We start from the raw sequence: 23199 nt of genomic DNA on the forward strand, positions 1-23199 counted from the left end.
TTTTCCGGCATTAAGCCCTTTTGATGGAACTCAGTGCCAGAAAACAAAACGCTAGTGTGAAAGTACCCTTACATGTGAGCTTGGCAGCTGACAGCATCTTTGTTGGTTCCATATTCATATGTGCCTGCATTGCTGAGAAAAATGAAGTTTAATTGTATGCAAATCATCCTCTAGGAGCAACTGGGGCATTGCTGTTACACCTAGAGGCTCAGCTCAACTTTGATTTACAGGGCCAGGCAGTGTAAACATTTTCATGCCTGGCCTTGTCAATCAAAAGTAGAGAGGGTGCAGCAGTTGCAGAGAGAGCAGAGCCTCCAGGTGTAACGGCACCGCCCCCGTTGCTCCTGGAGGCTCATTTGCATATAGTAAAACTTTTTTCTCAGCAATGCAGTCACATATGAACATGGGACCAACACAGATGCCTTCAGCTGCCAAGCACACATGCAACAGGGCAGCCAGTCTCATAGGTACAAATCTGCTGACAGATGTCCTCTACCTACTGTAGGCTATGGAGTCTCCAACACCAAACTCCAATCTGTGCAACGTGGAGTAGTATTCTACTAATATCCTAACATATGTCATGAAAAGCCAAACTTCCAAGGCACCAATAAATATATACCGATTTGAAAAAGGGCAAAAAATAAGTTGGCAAAAAACTAAATTCTTAGATGCCTTGGAAATGTGGCTTTTGTTAACATCTGGCATTTACTCCATGACAGTATATGCTTATAGAAGCATGAAGATGTAGACCCGAAGAATGGGCTACAGTGTATGGATAAATTGCAGTTATCTGCTTATCTTTCAGGGCATGAACTAGAACTTGCTTTCTAATGTCTTCTCCCATAATGAAAAAGGATCTATTCTGTTAGTTAAAACGTAAATGTAAAATCTGCCGACAATAAACCGTCATAGGATAGAAGAGGTTTGGAACGCAATGTAACAAGAGGTGTGCCCGACAGAACAGATTATGAAGAAACATGTTGTGCATCACAGTACTGGATGGTTCAGAAATATTGGACATTGTGCCAGCAAGAAGCAGAATATATTCTACCTATTTCATTGCTAATATAGAGATGCTTTAATGAGTTTTGGGATATCCTAATATTGAAGTACTATCCTAACTAGCAATTCAATACTACTAGTAGTGTAATCTCCTTTAGGAACCGCAATGAAAGTGATATTGTTACATAACCACATCTACAAAGGGTGATTTACTAATGGGGACATCCTTCTGTTCTGCTACTTCTAGACATGGACTTTGCTGTGGACCATAAGACTACATGATATACGGTATATGTATACAGATTTAAGGTATCCTTTTATGTCTTCCTCCTAAACTGCCAATGTTAATGAAGTATATGACAGATACAGAAACAGCCGAGTGAGGGCACTCTCCCACTTGATATGGCTGGAGGAAGGCATCCCCTTTCTAGGACTCAACCCATCTGAACTTTATGACACATATCTATAAGTACCATAGACATTCTCCATGGGAAATGATCTTTCAACTTAAAATGCAAGTTCATTCTTGGAGATTATACCAACAGAGGGGCAGATTCTCTGCGCCAGTTTGTGCCAAAAAACTTGGTGCATGCTTTGTATCATATTTACTAACCATTTTACACACTATTGTAACCTTTTTCACCTCGTCTAACAAGGGGGCATAGCTTAAATGTGGCCACAAAAATGTTGGTGCATTTTTGGAGTAAAACTAAGCCAACTTATATGTGGCAATAACTTAGACTAGACAGTTTTTTGGCGCAGGGACAAAATTCAAGCATAAATCTGGTGCGGGATTTACGACACTCCAAATTTACAAAGGTCCACGCACCACAACTAGTACATTTGTCTAACATTACGTATATGATTCATATTCTTACACAGTGCAAAGTAAGACACTATAAGTAAATCTGCCCCAGTATGTACAGAATCACCAGTGAAGAAATACCAGTTTGACTACAGTCAATTGTGGTGTGACATGTCTGATAAAAGGGTCCTAAGGGGAGTGCTAGGTTCACATTATATCATATATAATGGAGGGGTCTTTCAGACAAACCATATGAACACTTATACTTATTCCGACCTGTCCGGATAGCTTCCTTTTTTTCACAGAAATACTGTGATCTTCTTGGGCACGGACTGATGGTCCCCGATGAAAGTCTCACAAGAGATCGTGCCCTCCAAAGTGAAGGAAAGCACACTGAAAATAGCGGAGCGCTGGAGCGTCTATTTCCGGCATTCCCATCGGTGTATGGAGAGGTGGCCGTGCATGCGCAGTGCGTTCTCCATTCGCAGTTATAGGACTTCTGAAAATAGCTAAATGGTGTGCTCTCCTTCACTTTGGGGTGCCGCATTCTAGAGGTAGGAGTAGGTCCCAGAGGTGAGACGTGCACCTATTTGACATTGATTAAATATCCTAGCGATATGCCATCAATGTCTGAGATGGGAATACCCCTTCAAGCAATTTTGCGCAGTGTTTAAAACTAAATAATGCCTAGCTGTGATGGATCAGGACGTCAGGAAACTTAAGATACTTAGACTTCTCTCTTCGTCATAGTCAGCCCTTGTGGTTACATACCCTTCCCAGTGAGGATCAGTATTTCCCTCTAAACATGATATTCTACTCACAGACTCTCAGTATTAGGCCGAATGCACACGGCCGTGTTTCGCAGCCGTGAACGGTCCGTGGTATGCCGGCCTAGATTCCTGCTAACAGCAGGAGCACACGGCGTCATTGGTTGGTATGACGCCGTGCGCTTCATACCGCCGCTGCACTACAGTAATACACTCGTATGATCTATACGTGTATTACTGTAGTGCAGCGGCAGCATGAAGCGCACGACTGCAGTAAACTTTCATTCAGGAAGAAGGATTTAGTGCACACAAAGGCTGTATATGCAAAAGGAAAGAACAACATGAGGCATGAACAGGACAGACTCCTCAGATCCAAGGGATGTGTCCTATACTAAAGCCCCAGGAACTCTGGCTGGGGTACAACATGGGGTGTAGAAACAGATATCCACATTCTGAGGACATTATTCACTAATCTACTTGGACAGAACTGAAAGAGTTCACAGGTTTTAGCATAATCCTGTACTATTTCAGTACATAGGTTGTCATGAACAAGTTCCCCTCCTTCCATGACTATGCCATGCCTAGGAGTTTTGTTTTTATGTAAAACCATTTCCCTTTTGATAAGGATGAGAAGAAGGCATTGCAGGCCATCATAACCTTCTACTCATGTAAAGCTGCTCTAAATCAGCATTATGTGGTAGCACTGTATGACTTCAATGTGTCACGGGTACAGTCAATAAATACCATAAATGCATTACATTGTCTCCAAGGACAAAACTTAAAAAGAATACAATCTATTAAAAAAAATGTTGATGCTCATTTAAACATTGCAAAACATAAAATCTATCCCATAAAAGCAATATGAAGAAAGTGGAGTCAGGATTCCATCTATTCGGCAGGAGGAGGTACACAATGTGAACAGCAAACCGTACGTCAGTCCCTTCCTGCGAGAAACTGTGCATAGTCATCACTAAAGGAAAACTGCCCCCTTCTTTAGTATACGCACATGGAAATAAGAGCTATTGGATCACAGTATCCATAATGGACATTCAGAGCTTCACGCAGTCAGCTACAATGCTTCAGTGTGCATGAGGAAGGCAGCCTTGTGCCTTTTCTACAGGGAACTAGCAAGGGAAAACTGACCGGCTTTGGCTGAATGCTCTGGGGTCAGTGCAATAGCTCCGGCGCCATAGAAATAGTCTTTGAACACAGGTTACAGGTCAGGTCAGTGTTGCTCCTTAGAGGACCCCTTTCTCCATCAAGTGGGTCTTCAATACTTTGTAGATGTTTAGTTGTTGTTCTGGCTGCAGAGTTAATAGTTGTTGCAGGACTTTGCTGGGATTTGGACCTCTGGAGAAAGTAAAAGATGGGTTAAAAATACAGTGTCTGTAGAGGGAAGTGGTATATATTTACACATAAACACACTATATAGATATATATTTTTTTTATCTCTACCTATTTGCCCTATATGGCCAGTGGGGATATATGTGTGATGTATATGTCCCCTGTATTTGGGCCCAGTGTATATATGGATATGCATATATGCCCTGTATTGTGTGCATGTCCATATATACATTAATATGCCTCGGGTTGTGTGTGTGTGTGTGTGTATATATATATATATATATATATGTGTGTGTTTGTGTTGGTCTATATACGTATATATACTTATATTAGCTTAAATGTGGTGCATTTCCTGCCACCAATCATTTACCCCTGCATACTACTGCCACTAATTACCCTTACATTAACTCTCTCCCCCCTGCCATAGCCCACAGCTACCCCAGCATTAACCCCCGCATTACCCTATACCACCAACCATATACATTCCCATATCCCTACATTCTGCCCACCTAGCGATATCCCTGCAATATTACCTTATGTTAACTCTTTCACCAACCCTAGGTTAACCCTTTTCCCTACCTAGCCATCAACCTTGCATTAACCCTTGTAGGGCCATTCCTGTAACCCCTGATTGCATGTAATAATTAATATTTCCTTTAACAGTGTCTTAATATGGAATTCTTTGGTAATACCAAATACCGTCAGAACTATAAAAATGGACTGGGGGGTCTGAAGTTTCTTCAATGTTCTTTCAAGCTGGTAAGTCCCACAGACACATTGTGTATTGTCAACCAAACCTGCAGTTTTTGGTGGGACAGGACAACAATCTAACATGTATGGGGAGCTCCCAAATGTCCCAACAGATGATGTCGGGTGAGAGAAGGATCTAGCAAATAATTTTTCTTCTCCCAATCCTTTTGTTCTTTAGGGAGATAAGACACCTCCTGAGGTGTCTGGCAGAGGCTTTCTTCCCTCTTCAAAATGAAAATACATACACACTTCGGAGAGACCGATGTCAGGTGAAATATTAAATATTGAAATATCATACATATAGGCAAGTTCTAGCAGATAATCTGATTATGCCAAATCCAAAACAAGAAGCCCCAGCTTCAGACATCATGACTTCAAATATTCACAAGGAAACGGCATTCTCCACATGTTTTACATCAAAATTCTCTCAACTAACTGGTATCTGCCTCCAAATTTTAACTTTTGGTTAGCAAAAACTAATAGGGACATTTTTTTGAAGGGGGTTCCACTGCCTTCTTTGAAAAGATCTGTCCCTTACTCCGCTGAAGCGGCCATCCCCACTGCACACACAGGCTGTGGTCTCTTCTTCCAGGGTCCTGGACAGTTGTGCACCCTTTTCCTGTTCAGCTTCAGTTACTATAAGGCCGCTGAATAGAAAAAGAAGCACACACATCCAGTCAGAACCCTGGTATAGGAGCCTGCAGCCTGTGTGAGTGCAGCGGGGAGGGCGGCATCAGTGGCGAGAGGGACCGGTAAGCACTTATTAAACAATCTTCTTTCCACAGGGCAGAACATAAAATGGATCTTTTAAAAAGCCAGGAGAACCTCTTTAACATTACAATGTACAATTCAGTAGTGTAGGTGATACAGAGACCCCTCTAAACCTCAAATATTTTTTTTTCAGCATCATTCTCATTAAAAAAAAATTTATAACTCCCTACACCCCCTTATGCTAAAGGTAATGGGAGACCTTTTTACCTTATGAAGCTGGCAATATACACATGGACAAAGGTGGCCATCAAATACTGACAGTCAAATCTGTCCATAATCCCGCCATGCCCAGGAATAGTGTCAGCGAAATCCTGGAAAATATCATACCGAAAATATCATTAGGCATTTGCACTTTATTCTGGGAGTATAGGCATGAACAATGAAAGAATATTGTCAAAGTGGTGGAAATCACGTTTCCTTAAAAAAAAATGGGGCCTACCTTAATTTTAAAGGCTCGCTTGAAGCCACTAGCAAAGAAGCCTCCAAATGGCCCAATCAGTGAACCAAAAGTTGATAGGGCGATGCTGTGTATCTGAAATGGGTACAGGCGGACAGTTGTCTGGAAAAACAGGCATTATTGTCAATGTAAGTGTGAAATTCTTGCATCTTAAACGCTCAGATAATATAGAGAAATCAATGACCATGGGCAACCCTTGACATATAGCTTTACACAGTATTTCTGAGTGGCCTATGTGATGAGCACGGGAGGCAAAGGAATGGAAAAAGGGTACGGCAACAAGGTCAGGTTTTATGATGCAGTTTTGGAAGTCAAAATCAGGAAAGGGGAGAAAGTACATAGGACAAATACGACTTCTCTATTCTGAACTCCTGGTTTTGGCTTCCAAAACTGCATTAAGAAACCTGACCATTTGCGGTTATCCAATGGAGGCCTGACACCTGCAGGCCTCCATAGGAACTACAGCAATGATAGGCTGGGTTTCTCTGAAGACAGTGAAGGAACGGCTCCCCTGTTCGCCGCATGGGGAGCCATTCCTGACCTGGAAGCGTGCGATTCTGTTTTTTTCGGCACTTAGATGCCATGGTCGCACTTGACCACGGCATCTAAAGGGTTAAATGTCTGTTATCTCCATTCACAGATATTAACCCCGGGCCTCCGCCATTTGAAACATGAGCAGGCACCGTATTTCAAACCCCTCCTTCCACTGTACATGTACAGCACTGGGACTTAAGGGGTTAAAGGGGATTCTGTCACCAGAATCATTTTTGTGAAACAGGTTGATCTGCGGCACGTGCACAGATCAGCAAAAGCTAGCAGTCTTGGTCCCATCCCCATCTGTGGCTTTACTTCTGATAAAACTGAACGTTTAATATATGACAATGAGTCTCTAAAAGCAACGGGGGCATTGCCATTACTCCTTACAGCAGGCATGTCCAAACTGCGGCCCTCCAGCTGTTGCAAAACTACAACTCCCAGCATGCCTGGGTAGCTTACAGCTATCCGGGCATGCTGGGAGTTGTAGTTTTGCAACAGCTGGAGGGCCGCAGTTTGGACATGCCTGCCTTACAGGCTCCATTTTACCTGCTGCGCCTCTCTGCACTTTGATTGACAGGACCAGGCAATGTAAACGTCATCATGCCTAACCCCAACTTCTTCTAGTCTCATGCTTTAGTACCTGGCGCAGTAAAGAGAAGAACTGCTGGTGAGCCTCTCTCCTGGACCTCACCAGGTACTGAAGGGCATGGCAAAAGCAAGACTAGGGGAAGTCAGGGCCAGACGTGATGACGCTAGCTTCTGCTAACCTGCACAAATGTCAGAGATCAACCTGTTTCACTACAATGATTCTGGTGATAGAAGCCCTTTAATAGCTGTGCAAGTGGGGCCACCACATGGCATAGTACTGTAGTCTCTGCAATATTTGTAGTATAGTCTAGTCTCTGTAGTATCTCTGCAAATTACACTGTGTGCGGTATAACGATTACTGCTTAAAGGGGTAATCCAGTTGTATCAAGTTATCCCTAACCACAAGATAGGGGATAACCATTAGATCAGTAGGGGTCCTACCGATGGGGACACCCCCCCCCCCCCCCCCACTGATCATGAGAATGGGGAATGCTACTCCACCTCTATGGCAGTTCCATGATAGATGCTTAGCTATTAGCTAGCAAAACTCTCATAGGGGTGAATGGAGCGACAGCGCAGATACTTGACCTGCCGCCCTGTTTGCAGGGGTCCAAGCAGTAGAAATATCCACCGAGCTAGTGGTTATCTCCTATCCTGTGAATAGGTGATAACTTGCTACAATCGGAATATCCATTTAATGCTGTCGAGGACATCCATAATACGATGGGCCCCAAACGTGCTGATATTCAAGAGTTTTCAGAATGTTATAGAGGCTGAGACCCCAACTGAGTGCTGAGACCACTGATCTCCAGAAAGAGGAGAGGGAAGGGAAGCGCTTGCATATTACACTCTCTGTTTGCTGCAGGAGAGGAATGAAGACAGGCTCAATATAAAGTCTATGGGACCATCTCAATTCCAACTCCTCGTTCTAGCAATTGGTGGGGGTCCCAGCGCTGGGACACCCACCGATCAAAACTTTCTCTATTACATTTTAAAAGTTTTCTGAAAAATCTGTGACCCTTTAACCCCTTAAAGAGCCTCTGTCAGCATGATCAATGCTATTAAACAAGACAAACTGCCTGGTAGGGTTGATCATGCTGATGAAACCAACACCTTTATTTTGTCTATAAGTTAAACAGCTGCAAAGATATCTGCTCTTTATTCATATGCAGAATAGGTGTCTGGAGCACCAGTGGGCGGGGCTGAATCCTCGGAGCACATCTTTTGTAATGCCCTTGTGCTCTGCACACTCCCCCCTCTGCTTGATTGACAGGACTAGACATCAACATGCTGATGGCAGAGCTGTGTCCTAACATGTACATATCATATACACTACTTACTATGAAAACAGAAAATTGCAGCTCGCACCTGTTGTGAGCACGGACGCCAGCCTGGACACGGCTGTTGCTTAGGACTTGTAACAAAAAAATCAATGAAAAAAAATCCAGCTCTTTTAAACAGGAAACACTTTATTGATGCGGTAAAAATTTCCAATCCTCATACGCAAGAAACAATCTACGCGTTTCGGACCTTAATTATGACATAAATCACATATACCAAGCAGTTGCTTATATACTCCTCCCACACCATCCATAGTGGTTTAGATGTCACATGACTAGAAGCTGCTTGATAAGATCAGAACACATAATATTCTTTTAAAAAACTTTCACAATCTAATAAAATCAAATGAAAGAAAAATCTTCAATGCAATATTCGGCTGCAGACATATAGTTATACTGCAAGATCAGATCCTGTCTTTTATTGAAACCTATTTGGATGCATGTACTTAGTCGGAACATCCAGAAAGCCTCTCTGTTTAGAAGCTTCCTCCGATGGTCTCCACCTCGCAAGGGAGCGGTAACCCTTTCTATACCTTGTGCAATCAGGGCCGCTGAAAAAAAATAAAATCGCCTCCATGCACTACAGCCAAGTGCAGACTGGCGGCAGAGACGTTTCTAGTCTTGAAATGGGGTATGTCAGAAATAGGTTTTCTTATTCTGGTTTTTATTTCATTTGTTGTGCAGCCTACATACTGAAGTGAGCAGACCTCACATGTGATTAAATACTCGGCAAATCTGGTATTACAGTTCAGATAAGACTTTATCTCAAATGTCTTACCATTTGCTGTGGATTCAAAGGTTCTGCTCTTTCTCATATGGCTGCAACAAATACACCGGCCATGCCCGCACTTATAGCTTCCTCTGTTGGTTATCGACATAGAGACTGGGGCTCAGCATATTTCCCAGTGTTGGCGCCCGTCGCGCCACACACTTAATACTGTGTACTTAGACCAGTTTTTATAACTCAGTACAGGAAGAGGTTTCTTAATAATTTGGCATATGTCCCTAAACTCCTCACTGTAACACGTGGAGAACATGGTAGCATCGTCACTAGATGAATTGTTCTCATCTTGTTTATATTTATTATTATTACTTTTATTTTCCGGAAAAAACAGAACTTTTCTATCCAGTGACGATGCTAGATCTCTATGGCCTGTTATCATCTTTGGGGCATATAGTCTGTGTTCCAACCTTTTCTTAACCTTATTGGACTCCCTTCTAAATGTATCCGCATCAGTGCAACTTCGTCTGGTGCGGATCATCTCCCCTTTGGGAATGTTGCGAATAACACGTGGGGAGTGACATGGAATATTGTATTGCCTGCTGTGTCTGCACTTTGCACTGCGATTTTTCAGCCCTGATTGCACAAGGTATAGAAAGGGTTACCGCTCCCTTGCGAGGTGGAGACCATCGGAGGAAGCTTCTAAACAGAGATGTTCCAACTAAGTACATGCATCCCAATAGGTTTAAATAAAAGACAGGATCTGATCTTGCAGTATAACTGATTATATGTCTGCAGCCGAATATTGCATTGAAGATTTTTCTTTCATTTGATTAGATTGTGAAAGTTTTTTAAAATAATATTATGTGTTCTGATCTTATCAAGCAGCTTCTAGTCATGTGACATCTAAACCACTATGGATGGTGTGGGAGGAGTATATAAGCAACTGCTTGGTATATGTCATTTATGCCATGATTAGGACCGAAACATGAGGGTCCGAAACGCGTAGATTGTTTCTTGCGTATGAGGATTGGAAAGTTTTTAAGTGCTTCCTGTTGTTTAAAAGAGCTGGATTTTCCCATCGATTTTGTTACAAACACTACTTACTATAGACTTTCCACATGGAGAAAAGTGTATTTCTATGTTCAGAATATACATCACTGCTTTATTCACAAGCACAATATATCAATATAAAGAAATTAGCAATACATCTTAGATTTCTAAGTATTGAAATTCCACAATTCCAAATATGGTAAAGCTATAGCCTGGCGGTAAGGTTCAAGTGATGGTGCATGCACGCTGGCACCCCAAGAGCCGAAAATTGTGCGTTAAAAGGCAGAGAGACCAGGCAGCCTAAGGCCTGAGATCCGAGGAACAAGGGGATTTGCTCTGGCAGCTGTGTCCACCAGGGGAAACAGGAGGATGCCAACGGGCACAGGTCACGTACGTTACAATAGGAAGCAGTGCACTTCCCTAGACTTACGCTCTCCTATGGAATTCAATGGAGAATGTCTCTATAAAAACAATGACGAGCACTTACCCATCCCAACAGTGAGTGCAGAAATGGGGGAACTGTGTAATCATGGAGTCTGAACAGCTCGGATGGTTTACAGCTGGCCGAGAAGTTGTTGATTTCACCGTTATACTCCACAGGACACACAAAGAAATGGAACTGTGCTAAAATGTACGAAAACTAAAAAAAAATAAAAAAAGAAGAAGAGCATTTATTGACCGTAAAGTGGTTAGGGCCCTTTCACACTTGTGTTGTCCGGATCTGGCGTGTACTCCACTTGCCGGATCCGGTACAGGCCGGATCCGGAAAAACGCAAGTGTACTGAAAGCATTTGAAGACTGATCCGTCTTCAAAATGCTTTCAGTGTTACTATGGCAGCCAGGACGCTATTAAAGTCCTGGTTGCCATAGTAGGAGCGGGGAGCGGCATACTTACAGTCCGTGCGGTTCCCGGGGTGCTCCAGAATGACGTCAGACCGCCCCAGGCGCATGGATGACGTGTACATGCGATCACGTCATCCATGCGCCTGGGGCGCCCTGACGTCACTCTGGAGCGCCCCGGGAGCCGCACGGACGGTAAGTATGCTGCTCCCCCGCTCCCCACTACACTTTACCATGGCTGCCAGGACTTTAGCGTCCCGGCAGCCATGGTAACCATTGAGAAAAAGCTAAACGTCGTATCCGGCAATGCGCCGAAACGACGTTTAGCTTAAGGCCGGATCCTGATCAATGCCTTTCAATGGGCATTAATTCCGGATCCGGCCTTGCGGCAAGTGTTCAGGATTTTTAGCCGGAGCAAAAAGCACAGCATGCTGCGGTATTTTCTCCGGCCAAAAAACGTTCCGTTCCGGAACGGAAGACATCCTGAACGGATTTCTCTCCATTCAGAATGCATGGGGATAATCCTGATCAGGATTCTTCCGGCATAGAGCCCCGACGACGGAACTCTATGCCAGATCCGGACAACGCAAGTGTGAAAGGGGCCTTATTCAGGAATTTGATATTGATGGCCTATTCTCAGGATGGGTCTGACTCCTGGCACCCCCGGTGAGCAGCTGTTTGAAGAGGCTACTGCGCTCACCAGAGCTCCGGTCTCTTCACAAGCACAGCTCCATACACTGTCTAGTGGCTGTGCTTGGTATTGCAGCTCAGGCCCTTTCACTTGAATTGTAAATGTAGTAGAAAGCAGGCACCACAATATCAATTGAAAAGAAGAATGCTGCCCATGTGCAAAAGCACTACAACCAATTATAATAAAGGGCACATGAAGAAAATGGGGCACACCATGATTAAATCCCAAAATGTATTCAAAACATGATCAAAAAAAATGTTTAAAAAAAACATTACAAAATAAGATTACATGAGAGGTGTACGGCAAAAATAATAATGAAAGAAAACTCCACCTCCCACACAATCTGCCCCTGATAAGGTATTGTATCTCAGTGATCAAACACATCAAATACATAAATCAAAGAAAAAATAAATAAAGATAAATCTCTAAAGTGACCAGTGCATATAAAGTGCAAGTGAGAAAATATGAGTGAAAAAACTCTAAATGACATCAATGTCGTCAGGTGCTAAATCTATGAAAAAGAAAATGCAACAACATATGCAAAGATTAGCACCACAGGATCATCCGGCTGTGTGGGGGAGAATTAGGGAGCATACTAATGGGACATTCTTACTGTGTTGGGGCACTAAGAGAGCATCCTTACTGTGTGGTGGGGCACTTAGGGGGCACCATTACTGTGTGGGGAGCAAAAAAGGGAATGGGCAGATCTAGAGGTGATCGCGGCTTATTGTAAAATACAAAATTCTGGAGTGAGATGCACTCCACTAGTGCTGTTTCTCTTCACATATTTTTGGCATGGATCTTCACCCAATAGCAGTCCCAGATTTGTGGACCTTTACAAAAAGTGATAGAGTACCCCTGATATACATGAACTATGCCTCTCCAGATTATTTTGCATGTTTAGCCATCTTAAAGGGGTTATCCAACTGTAAACTTTTTTTTTTTTTTTTTTAACAGACCTCTTCATAGTGGCAGACCCACAGTGGGGTTTAGACTTACCTGGGCCCTGCTGCCGAGTCCTGGCCTATATAACTCCATGGCTGCCTCCGCAGGTTCCGGGTCTCTGGGAATCCACACCGTGTTGAAGGTGGAGGGGGGGGCACATGACTGCTGCAGCCAATCACTTGCCAATGCGGAGGCGCGCCATGGAGAGATGAAGCTACAACCCAGTGACGGGGACCAAGCAAGTATAAACCCTACCATGGGTCTGCCATTCTGAAGTGGTCTCTGTTAAAAAAAATGTTTAAAGTTAGATAACCCGTTTACCTCTGTCACTCTTTCACGGTTCTGAATGGAAGAGATATAGGCTAGATTAAAGGGGGTTATCTCAAGAAAAATATTCTACATTTTTCAAACCAGCACCTTGATCTGAATACTGCAAGTAACTAAAAATTTTGGATAGCCACTGAGTTTTTCAATACAATATATTTGGATAGCGCCACCTGCTGTTTCTTCTTTTCCTTATTCCTCCATCCACCTCAGTAACATGGTGACACATTCTCAGTTCCACAAGTGGTGGCACATTCTCAGTTCCATCCTTCCAACTGCTCCAGATGGATCTTCTTATAGAAGCTGTGACAGTTACAGGAAGGGAGCAGCAGCAGGGACATGCCCCAAGCAGAAAAGACACACCCCGAGTGAGGAAATGCCCCCTGAGCTGCAAGGCTGAAATACATCTAGCAGAGCAATTGGAGCAATGAATGGGGCGTTCTGGATCCATGTGAGGTACCGGGCTGGTTCTAGCTTTGCTAGAGATTTTCATGGGCTATATGATGTCTGATTTTTTACATCATGAGATAACCCCTTTAAATTCAAGTAGAAAGTCTTACACATTTATGCTAAAGTATGTTTATGTTCTAAATTGAAGCATATGAATATTACACGTATTGTGTTTCCATCCCATTTTCTATCATCATTTGTATGCACAGTGCTTGGAGCTCTATGAGTCCACCTTACAATGCAAGTCAGAGATGACACCATATAAGTTGGCAAAATACAGAGATAGTACTCTGAAATCTTTCATTATGGTGACCGATGAACCGCTTATCTTCTAAACTGCAATGATAAACTCGGAGAACTCACCATAAATCCAAATATTATAGTCAAAAAGAATCCACCAATGAATCCTTCCCATGTTTTTTTGGGCGACAGCTAAAATATCAAAGAGTAACAATTAAAAAGATAAAAACAAATATAATTTCAATGTATTCGGTTTCTTCATTTAAGCATACCACTGAATCATATGGTGCGGAAATCCCTACAGTAAAATTATAGGGATACATTAGCCTAGGAGAACACCTATCCCAAACATAGCCACTGACCACAACAATGGACAATACAGGACATGCTGGGATATGTGGCTTAACCAAGGGGTTGCTGAATGTTAAGAATCCCCACTGAACAATTTTAAGCAGAATTTTAATACTCAGTAGAACAATTATAGGCAGACATTGTCACCCGCTCACTCATGTTCCACCAACTCATATTCCCCCCAAAAAAGGGGGGGGGGGGAAAAAGTTTTTTTTAAATGTTACATGTCCCCTTAACAGTAGGCAAAAGGAGCGTGCTATCCAGAAAAAATAATGGACGTCATGAAACTGCGTTTTTCAGGGTCACCAGAAATTGACCTATTGTTTAAATCCCGTTTTAATGGTGGTGAGTTTTTTTCCCCCCTGTCACTATCTATATAAAAACAAAACAAAAAAAAAAAACATATAATCTTGCAGTTCTCACACTGGCCACTAGGCCTAATATTAATACGACTTCCTGTCCTTTGAAAGCACCTACATGGGCCATAGACCCAATGGACAGGAGCTGACCTTACTGGCTTGTAGGGGAGAGTTTTTTAGGCATGCTCTGTGACCTGTGCAGAGATCAGAAGGGAGGTGACAAGCTGTGATATCACCTAATGTGAATGGTGGATCCTGTGTTATCTATACAGAAGTGTTACTTGTCATTGTAGTGATAATAGTTACCTGTATAGGACAGGAAATCATGACCTTTCATTAGACCTAGTGGCCCGTGTGGAAATTGCAGAGATTACATACGTTTTTAATCTAGAGAGTGACATGTAAAAACGTAACCAAAAACTCACAGAAAATTGCAAAATAAAAATAAAAAATGTTTAACAGAAACCCGTGATTTAAACAATAGGTAATTTTCTGATGACGCCTCACAAGTCACACCGAAGCGTCACATCACTAATCAGTCCTCCTACACATCCATGGACACAACATTGCTTTCCATAAGGCTAGCACTCTCTGTGGCACATTCTGTCCCCTAATGAATATTGAGAGCTCGCCTGGGGGGGCAGCAGATATACGATCCTGACCGTACTAACTGATTAGCTGCTGCTTACCTTTATTAACGGGGTCCTACCAAAGAAGAACCCGAAAAGATAAGCCATGATGTCATTACAAATGACAATGGAAACTGGAACTAAAAACCTATAAAACAAACCACAGGTCAGCTCTATACTGCATTGTACATGCAATTCAGATTTAACAAATACTGTGAAAACAGCAATATATCACAAAATGTACCTAATAAAAGTCTTATCAAATAAAAATAAAAAATCACATCCTGCTAATAGCCAGCCACTATAGAGGTAAAGCCATGTTTACACCACCACTGGTTATGCCATTGTTCTGCTCGGTCAGAGGAGCAGAAGACCAAATATAATGGAATGCCGAATTTGGCACATAAAACTGAAACCAATAGCTGGACAGATCCCATTACCTATAATGAAGTCCGTTCAGGTGTCCGCTTTTATTTTATTTTTTAGAGGAGAAAAAGTCCTGCATCTTGTTCGCTCTTTTTGGTAGAATGTGTGACAGAGGCCCTGAACCAACGGAGATGTGACCATATTCAATATCAAGAGGTCATGTAGGACAAAATATACGCCCAACATGGAATTATTAGCCCATGTTCACTCAGCCTCTCTCCCCACACGTCTTCCCATTGTATTTAATAGGAATCCAGGCTGCTCTTTATGTCCCTTCATGGCATGGTTTCCTTGTGGAAATCGAGCTGAAACCGTAGCATGTGTCTGCACCCGGATAAGCCTTGGGCTGAAGCTGGCTCTACGGCATTTAGCCTACAAATCTGTGGCACAATTCTGAGGGTCGGCCTAGGATTTCTGCTGCAGATTCCACAGCAAATACAGGTCCGATTTTCCAAAATGCAATTTGAGCGTCTGAACATATTCTTATGGATATAGGTAACAAGGATTTTCATGTGCTCTGCCTCCACTACCCATGCAATTTAAAGATGGGTACACAATCTACCATATCACTTCACATACAGTCAGGTCCATAAATATCCAACTGCAGACTGTCAGCTTTAATTTGAGGGTATTTCCATCCAAATCAGGGGAACGGTGTAGGAATTACAACAGTTTGCATATGTGCCTCCCACTTGTTAAGGGATCAAAAGTAATGGGACAGAATAATAATCATAAATCAAACTTTCACTTTTTAATACTTGGTTGCAAATCCTTTGCAGTCAATTACAGCCTGAAGTCTGGAACGCATAGACATCACCAGACACTGGGTTTCATCCCTGGTGATGCTCTGCCAGGCCTCTACTGCAACTGTCTTCAGTTCCTGCTTGTTCTTGGGGCATTTTCCCTTCAGTTTTGTCTTCAGCAAGTGAAATGCATGCTCAATCGGATTCAGGTCAGGTGATTGACTTGGCCATTGCATAACATTCCACTTCTTTTCCTTAAAAAACGCTTTGGTTGCTTTTGCAGTATGCTTTGGGTCATTGTCCATCTGCACTGTGAAGCACCATCCAATGAGTTCTGAAGCATTTGGCTGAATACGAGCAGAAAATATTGCCCGAAACACTTCAGAATTCATCCTGCTGCTTTTGTCAGCAGTCACATCATCAATAAATACAAGAGAACCAGTTCCATTGGCAGCCATACATGCCCACGCAATGACACTACCACCACCATGCTTCACTGATGAGGTGTTATGCTTAGGATCATGAGCAGTTCCTTTCCTTCTCCATACTCTTCTCTTCCCTACACTCTGTTACAAGTTAATCTTGGTCTCATCTGTCCATAGGATGTTGTTCCAGAACTGCGAAGGCTTTTTTTAGATGTCGTTTGGCAAACTCTAATCAGGCCTTCCTGTTTTTGAGGCTCCCCAATGGTTTACATCTTGTGGTAAACCCTCTGTATTCACTCTGGTGAAGTCTTCTCTTGATTGTTGACTTTGACACACATACACCTACCTCCTGGAGAGTGTTCTTGATCTGGCCAACTGTTGTGAAGGGCGTTTTCTTCACCAGGGAACGAATTCTTCGGTCATCCACCATAGTTGTTTTCCGTGGTCTTCCGGGTCTTTTGGTGTTGCTGAGCTCACCGATGCGTTCCTTCTTTTTAAGAATGTTCCAGTTGTTTTGGCCACGCCTAATGTTTTTGCTATCTCTCTGATAGGTTTGTTTAGTTTTTTCAGCCTAATGATGGCTTGCTTCACTGATAGTGACAGCTCTTTGGGTCTCACCTTGAGAGTTGACAGCAACAGATTCCAAATGCAAATAGCACACTTGAAATTAACTCTGGACCTTTTATCTGCTCATTGTAATTGGGATAATGAGGGAATAACACACCTGGCCATGGAACAGCTGAGAAGCCAATTGTCCCATTACTTTTGGTTCCTTAACAAGTGGGAGGCAAATATGCAAACTGTTGTAATTCCTACAGCATTCACCCTGATTTGGATGTAAATGTCCTCAAATTTAAGCTGACAGTCCGCAGTTAAACCACATCTTGCTCGTTTTATTTCAAATCCATTGTGGTGGTGTATAGAGCCCAAAATTTTTGAATTGTGTCGATGTCCCAATATTTATGGACCTGGCTGTATATAGTTTTGGTTTCTACTGTGGGAACACAGTCACCCATAAAATGAGAATGTGCCAAGCTCTAGTGATCTGAAGTGCAATTGGCCTAATGAATACTATGACCAGTCCAGGACTGTAAGACTTTTACATCACTTATTACGTAGCAAACACTACCTGTGAATAGTCCTAGTCTCAGGAGTAGTCCTACACTTCAAAATTCCAAGCAGCATCTACTGAGGTGTACTGACCTTGGCACCATATTTGCACTGCACATGCCTGCGTTTGCAAGCTGGCACTGCATGACTTTTTCCCCGTTTACGTTCCGTTTTTTGCGTTCTGTATACGGAACCATTCTTTTCAATGGATTTGCAAAAAAAAAAACGGTACTCCGTATGTCTTTTGTTTCCGTATTTCCGTTCAAAGATAGAACATGTCCTATTATTGTCCGCATAAGGCCTCATGCACACAAACGTAGTTTTTTTCCGTGTCCGTTCCGTTTGTTTTTTTGCAGATAGGATGCGGACCCATTCATTTCAATGGGTCCACAAAAAATGCAGACAGCACCGCATCAGTATGTCCGTTCTGTGGCCCCGCTAAAAATTAGAACCTGTCCTATTCTTGTCCATTTTAGGCATTGTTACAATGGATACGCAAAAAAAAAAAAAAACGGATGGCATAAGGTTTTTTTTGCGGATCCACAGACAAAAATAGAACATGTCCTATTATTGTCTGCGTTACGGGGCCAGCTGTTCTGTTCCACAAAATACGGAATGCACACGGATGTCATCCGTATGTTTTGCGGATCAGTTTTTTGAGGACCGCAAAATAAGTACGGTCGTGTGCAAGAGTCCTCAGAGTGTAACATTTTTACAAACCTATTTCCGTCCTATATAGCGCTACATTGTCCGGTTAGTGGCTTCAGGACACAAGATTGTGACACCGTTATAGGGTAGCTAAACCTTTGATTAAAATACTAACTACTGCTCATTTGGCTTTTGGAGCGTGAAGGGTACGGATCTATAGAAAATATCTGAACTCCACACACTCCAAATGCCGGGGTGTAGCGGATGAAAGCCGAAAGGGCAGAGTTCTCTGTCCCTTCATTTTTCCATCAAAGGTTTAGTCACCCCTTCACTAGACCTATTTAGGATGGAGAGTTGCTCCTCGGAAATAATTAGAAAAACTGCAAGATGATATCATTGGTAACAAGAGCTTGTTTGTCTGAACATATACCTCCACCTTTTAACTCCATGGCATGTTTAGATCTAACAATCGGTGCTGTCAGAGCTCTGGGGCTTTTTTTTTTATACAAAGCTCCAGATCCCCTGCATAGATGGAGTTAATGGCTAACATTCTGGCGGTGTACTTTACTACTGACTTCACTGTATACATGGTAGACCAGAAGCACCCCTGAGGAGCAGCTGCAGGCAGCCAGAATTGTATCATTTAATTCAGTAGATTCCAAGCTCAGTATCAGAAAAGAAAAAACATTTCAACTTCTATCAAGTTATATAATTACATTAATCAGAATTTGATGGTCCAGAATGTATGAAACACAAAGGTCCCACACCACGTTAAAAGGGATTGACCCGATATTCTAGCTCTAGCCTTCCCTAGAAACTTAAGGCCTATTGCACACGACCGTATGGCTTTTTCAGTATTTAGCGGTCCGTTTTTCATGGATCCGTTGTTCCGTTTTTTGTTTCCGTTGTGTTTCCGTTTCTGTTCCGTTTTTCCGTATGGCATATACAGTATACAGTAATTACATAGATAAAATTGGGCTGGGCATAACATTTTCAATAGATGGTTCAGGAAAAAACGGAACGGAAACGGAAGACATACGGATGCATTTCCGTATGTGTTCCGTTTTTTTAGCGGATCCATTGACTTGAATGGAGCCACGGACTGTGATTTGCGGGCAATAATAGGACATGTTCTATGTTAAAACGGAACGGAAAAACGGAAATACGGAAACGGAATGCATACGGAGTACATTCAGTTTTTTTTGCGGAACCATTGAAATGAATGGTTCCGTATACGGAACGCAAAAAACGGCCAGTAAACGGGAAAAAAAAAAACGGCCGTGTGCAATAGGCCTAAAGGGGTTGTCTCACTTCAGTAAGGTGCATTAATCATGTAGAGGAAGGTAATATAAAGCACTTACTAATGTATTGTTATTGTCCATATTGCTTCCTTTGCTGGCTGGATTTATTTTTTCATCACATTATACACTGCTTGTTTCCATGGTTACAGACCACCCTGTAATCCATCAGTGGTGGTCACGCTTGCACATTATAGGAAAAAGCATCAGCCTCTCTTGTGGCCGGGACAATGAGAGTGCACATAGGCTAGTGCTTTTTCCTATAGTGTGACTATACCACTACTGATGGATTGCAGAGTGGTCTGTAACCATGGAAACAAGCAGTGTATAATGTGATAGAAAAATGAATCCAGTCAGCAAAGGAGGCAATATGGACAATCACAGTACATTAGTAAGTGCTTTGTATAAACCTTCTCTACATGATAAATGCCACTCTCACGACAACCCCTTTAATACAGGGACTTTTCTTCATGTTATCACCTTTCTTATCAGTCAGGGTGTACATGTGTTCTCACCTTTGGGGGGAGGGTTGTAACCAAAGAACTGAGAAGATGGACACTTACACATCTAATCACTCCCCATGCCTTATCAGGACATTTCTCAATTCTGTGGCTCAAAAGTTAACTTGTTAACTGGCATCTGGATCATGGAGACTTTTAGTCTATTGAGATCTGGTGAATGTGTTCTGATGATAGGTACATATGTGATATGTATACCTTTATATTCTAGCACAATCACGAATCTTATTCCTTTTTTAACACTTATGTAAAATTGCATGAAGGCACCCATGACTATAATGTACTGGGTGGTATTTGCACACGGTGCCAGGTGCCTACTTCAAGAAATTATGGGTGTGGGTATGATATGGTTTATTTTTTTTTATATAATTTAGGTTATATTTGTGTGAAAAGTGTACGATTGACCGGGCAGTGAAAAGGTTAATGGCTGCACTCAATTGTGATATCGTCATATTACTGTGTGTATTCAAAGGTTGTGTGCTACTGTGGTAATATCACAATGGTGTGAATATTAACAGTACTGCCTGTATTAATATTGTATGTCCCACGCTGATATCACCATTTTGTGTGTTTATAAATGCATGATAATGATTTCACACTATCCGTATTTCACATTAGTATGTGTGTATATTTCTAGACTGTGTTCTCTTGTGATGTCACTGTAGAATGTGTATATTTCTAGACTCCTCTGTTGTGATGTCACTGTAGAATGTGTATATTTCTAGACTCCTCTGTTGTGATGTCACTGTAGAAGGTGTATATTTAATCTAGACTGTGCTCTGTTGTGATGTCACTGTAGAATGTGTATATTTGTAGACTGTGCTCGGTTGTGATGTCACTGTAGAATGTGTATATTTCTAGACTGTGCTCGGTTGTGATGTCACTGTAGAATGTGTATATTTCTAGACTGTGCTCTGTTGTGATGTCACTGTAGAATGTGTATATTTCTAGACTCCTCTGTTGTGATGTCACTGTAGAAGGTGTATATTTAATCTAGACTGTGCTCTGTTGTGATGTCACTGTAGAATGTGTATATTTGTAGACTGTGCTCGGTTGTGATGTCACTGTAGAATGTGTATATTTCTAGACTGTGCTCGGTTGTGATGTCACTGTAGAATGTGTATATTTCTAGACTGTGCTCTGTTGTGATGTCACTGTAGAACGTGTATATTTCTAGACTCCTCTGTTGTGATGTCACTGTAGAAAATGTATATATTTCTAGACTGTGCTCTGCTGTGATGTCACTGCACTGTGTGTGTATATTTCCTGACTCCTCTGTTGTGATGTCACTATAGTATGTGTGTATATTTCCCGACTCCTCTGTTGTGATGTCACTGTAGTATGTGTGTATATTTCCTGACTCCTCTGTTGTGATGTCACTGTAGTATGTGTGTATATTTCCTGACTCCTCTGTTGTGATGTCACTGTAGTATGTGTGTATATTTCCTGACTCCTCTGTTGTGATGTCACTGTAGTATGTGTGTATATTTCCTGACTCCTCTGTTGTGATGTCACTATAGTATGTGTGTATATTTCCTGACTCCTCTGTTGTGATGTCACTGTAGTATGTGTGTATATTTCCTGACTCCTCTGTTGTGATGTCACTGTAGTATGTGTGTATATTTCCTGACTCCTCTGTTGTGATGTCACTATAGTATGTGTGTATATTTCCTGACTCCTCTGTTGTGATGTCACTATAGTATGTGTGTATATTTCCTGACTCCTCTGTTGTGATGTCACTGTAGTATGTGTGTATATTTCCTGACTCCTCTGTTGTGATGTCACTGTAGTATGTGTGTATATTTCCTGACTCCTCTGTTGTGATGTCACTGTAGTATGTGTGTATATTTCCTGACTCCTCTGTTGTGATGTCACTGTAGTATGTGTGTATATTTCCTGACTCCTCTGTTGTGATGTCACTGTAGTATGTGTGTATATTTCCTGACTCCTCTGTTGTGATGTCACTGTAGTATGTGTGTATATTTCCTGACTCCTCTGTTGTGATGTCACTGTAGTATGTGTGTATATTTCCTGACTCCTCTGTTGTGATGTCACTGTAGTATGTGTGTATATTTCCTGACTCCTCTGTTGTGATGTCACTGTAGTATGTGTGTATATTTCCTGACTCCTCTGTTGTGATGTCACTGTAGTATGTGTGTATATTTCCTGACTCCTCTGTTGTGATGTCACTGTAGTATGTGTGTATATTTCCTGACTCCTCTGTTGTGATGTCACTGTAGTATGTGTGTATATTTCCTGACTCCTCTGTTGTGATGTCACTGTAGTATGTGTGTATATTTCCTGACTCCTCTGTTGTGATGTCACTGTAGTATGTGTGTATATTTCCTGACTCCTCTGTTGTGATGTCACTATAGTATGTGTGTATATTTCCTGACTCCTCTGTTGTGATGTCACTGTAGTATGTGTGTATATTTCCTGACTCCTCTGTTGTGATGTCACTGTAGTATGTGTGTATATTTCCTGACTCCTCTGTTGTGATGTCACTGTAGTATGTGTGTATATTTCCTGACTCCTCTGTTGTGATGTCACTGTAGTATGTGTGTATATTTCCTGACTCCTCTGTTGTGATGTCACTGTAGTATGTGTGTATATTTCCTGACTCCTCTGTTGTGATGTCACTATAGTATGTGTGTATATTTCCTGACTCCTCTGTTGTGATGTCACTATAGTATGTGTGTATATTTTAGACTGTGCTCTGCTGTTCTAAGGTTATTATACACACACCAAAACACATAGTAACATAAATAAACTGTATCGAGAATGATTCTTTTCCAGGCCTCAAATAAGCACAAACTAAAAACCTATACATTATAAGGGTCTCTATGGCCTACATTGACACAACTGCTGTAATTGCAGAATCTACCATAAATACCCTGTTCTTAGCGATAAGCAGATTTTGTGCTTGCATTTTTGTTTTCGGGTACTGCAAATGGTCATGACCTGGAATAACCTGTCCTTAGAACCTTCCTTGTGGCCTACATTGAAAATGTCATTGCTGTGTCATACAGTTATATATGCTGTGAAACAGAGATATAATGAAACCACT

At 42.0% G+C, this 23199-nt stretch overlaps 1 protein-coding gene across 1 annotated transcript in view; it reads right to left on the reverse strand.

Annotated features, from left to right (window-relative positions):
* Positions 1 to 841: 841 nt before the first annotated feature.
* CDS1 (CDP-diacylglycerol synthase 1) overlaps positions 842 to 23199 on the reverse strand; it is an 86294-nt gene continuing 63936 nt past the window's right edge. The window contains exons 8-13 of the mRNA XM_044304238.1: positions 15025 to 15112; positions 13749 to 13817; positions 10623 to 10775; positions 5879 to 5998; positions 5647 to 5750; positions 842 to 3924 (exon numbers count right to left, since the gene is read on the reverse strand). Of these exons, the coding sequence (XP_044160173.1) occupies positions 3813 to 3924; positions 5647 to 5750; positions 5879 to 5998; positions 10623 to 10775; positions 13749 to 13817; positions 15025 to 15112 (646 nt within the window). The 3' untranslated portion in view covers positions 842 to 3812. The remainder of the gene's footprint in view (positions 3925 to 5646; positions 5751 to 5878; positions 5999 to 10622; positions 10776 to 13748; positions 13818 to 15024; positions 15113 to 23199) is intronic.

The sequence above is a fragment of the Bufo gargarizans genome, chromosome 1 (genome assembly GCF_014858855.1).
Source record: "Bufo gargarizans isolate SCDJY-AF-19 chromosome 1, ASM1485885v1, whole genome shotgun sequence".
Classification (NCBI taxonomy): Eukaryota; Metazoa; Chordata; class Amphibia; order Anura; family Bufonidae; genus Bufo; species Bufo gargarizans.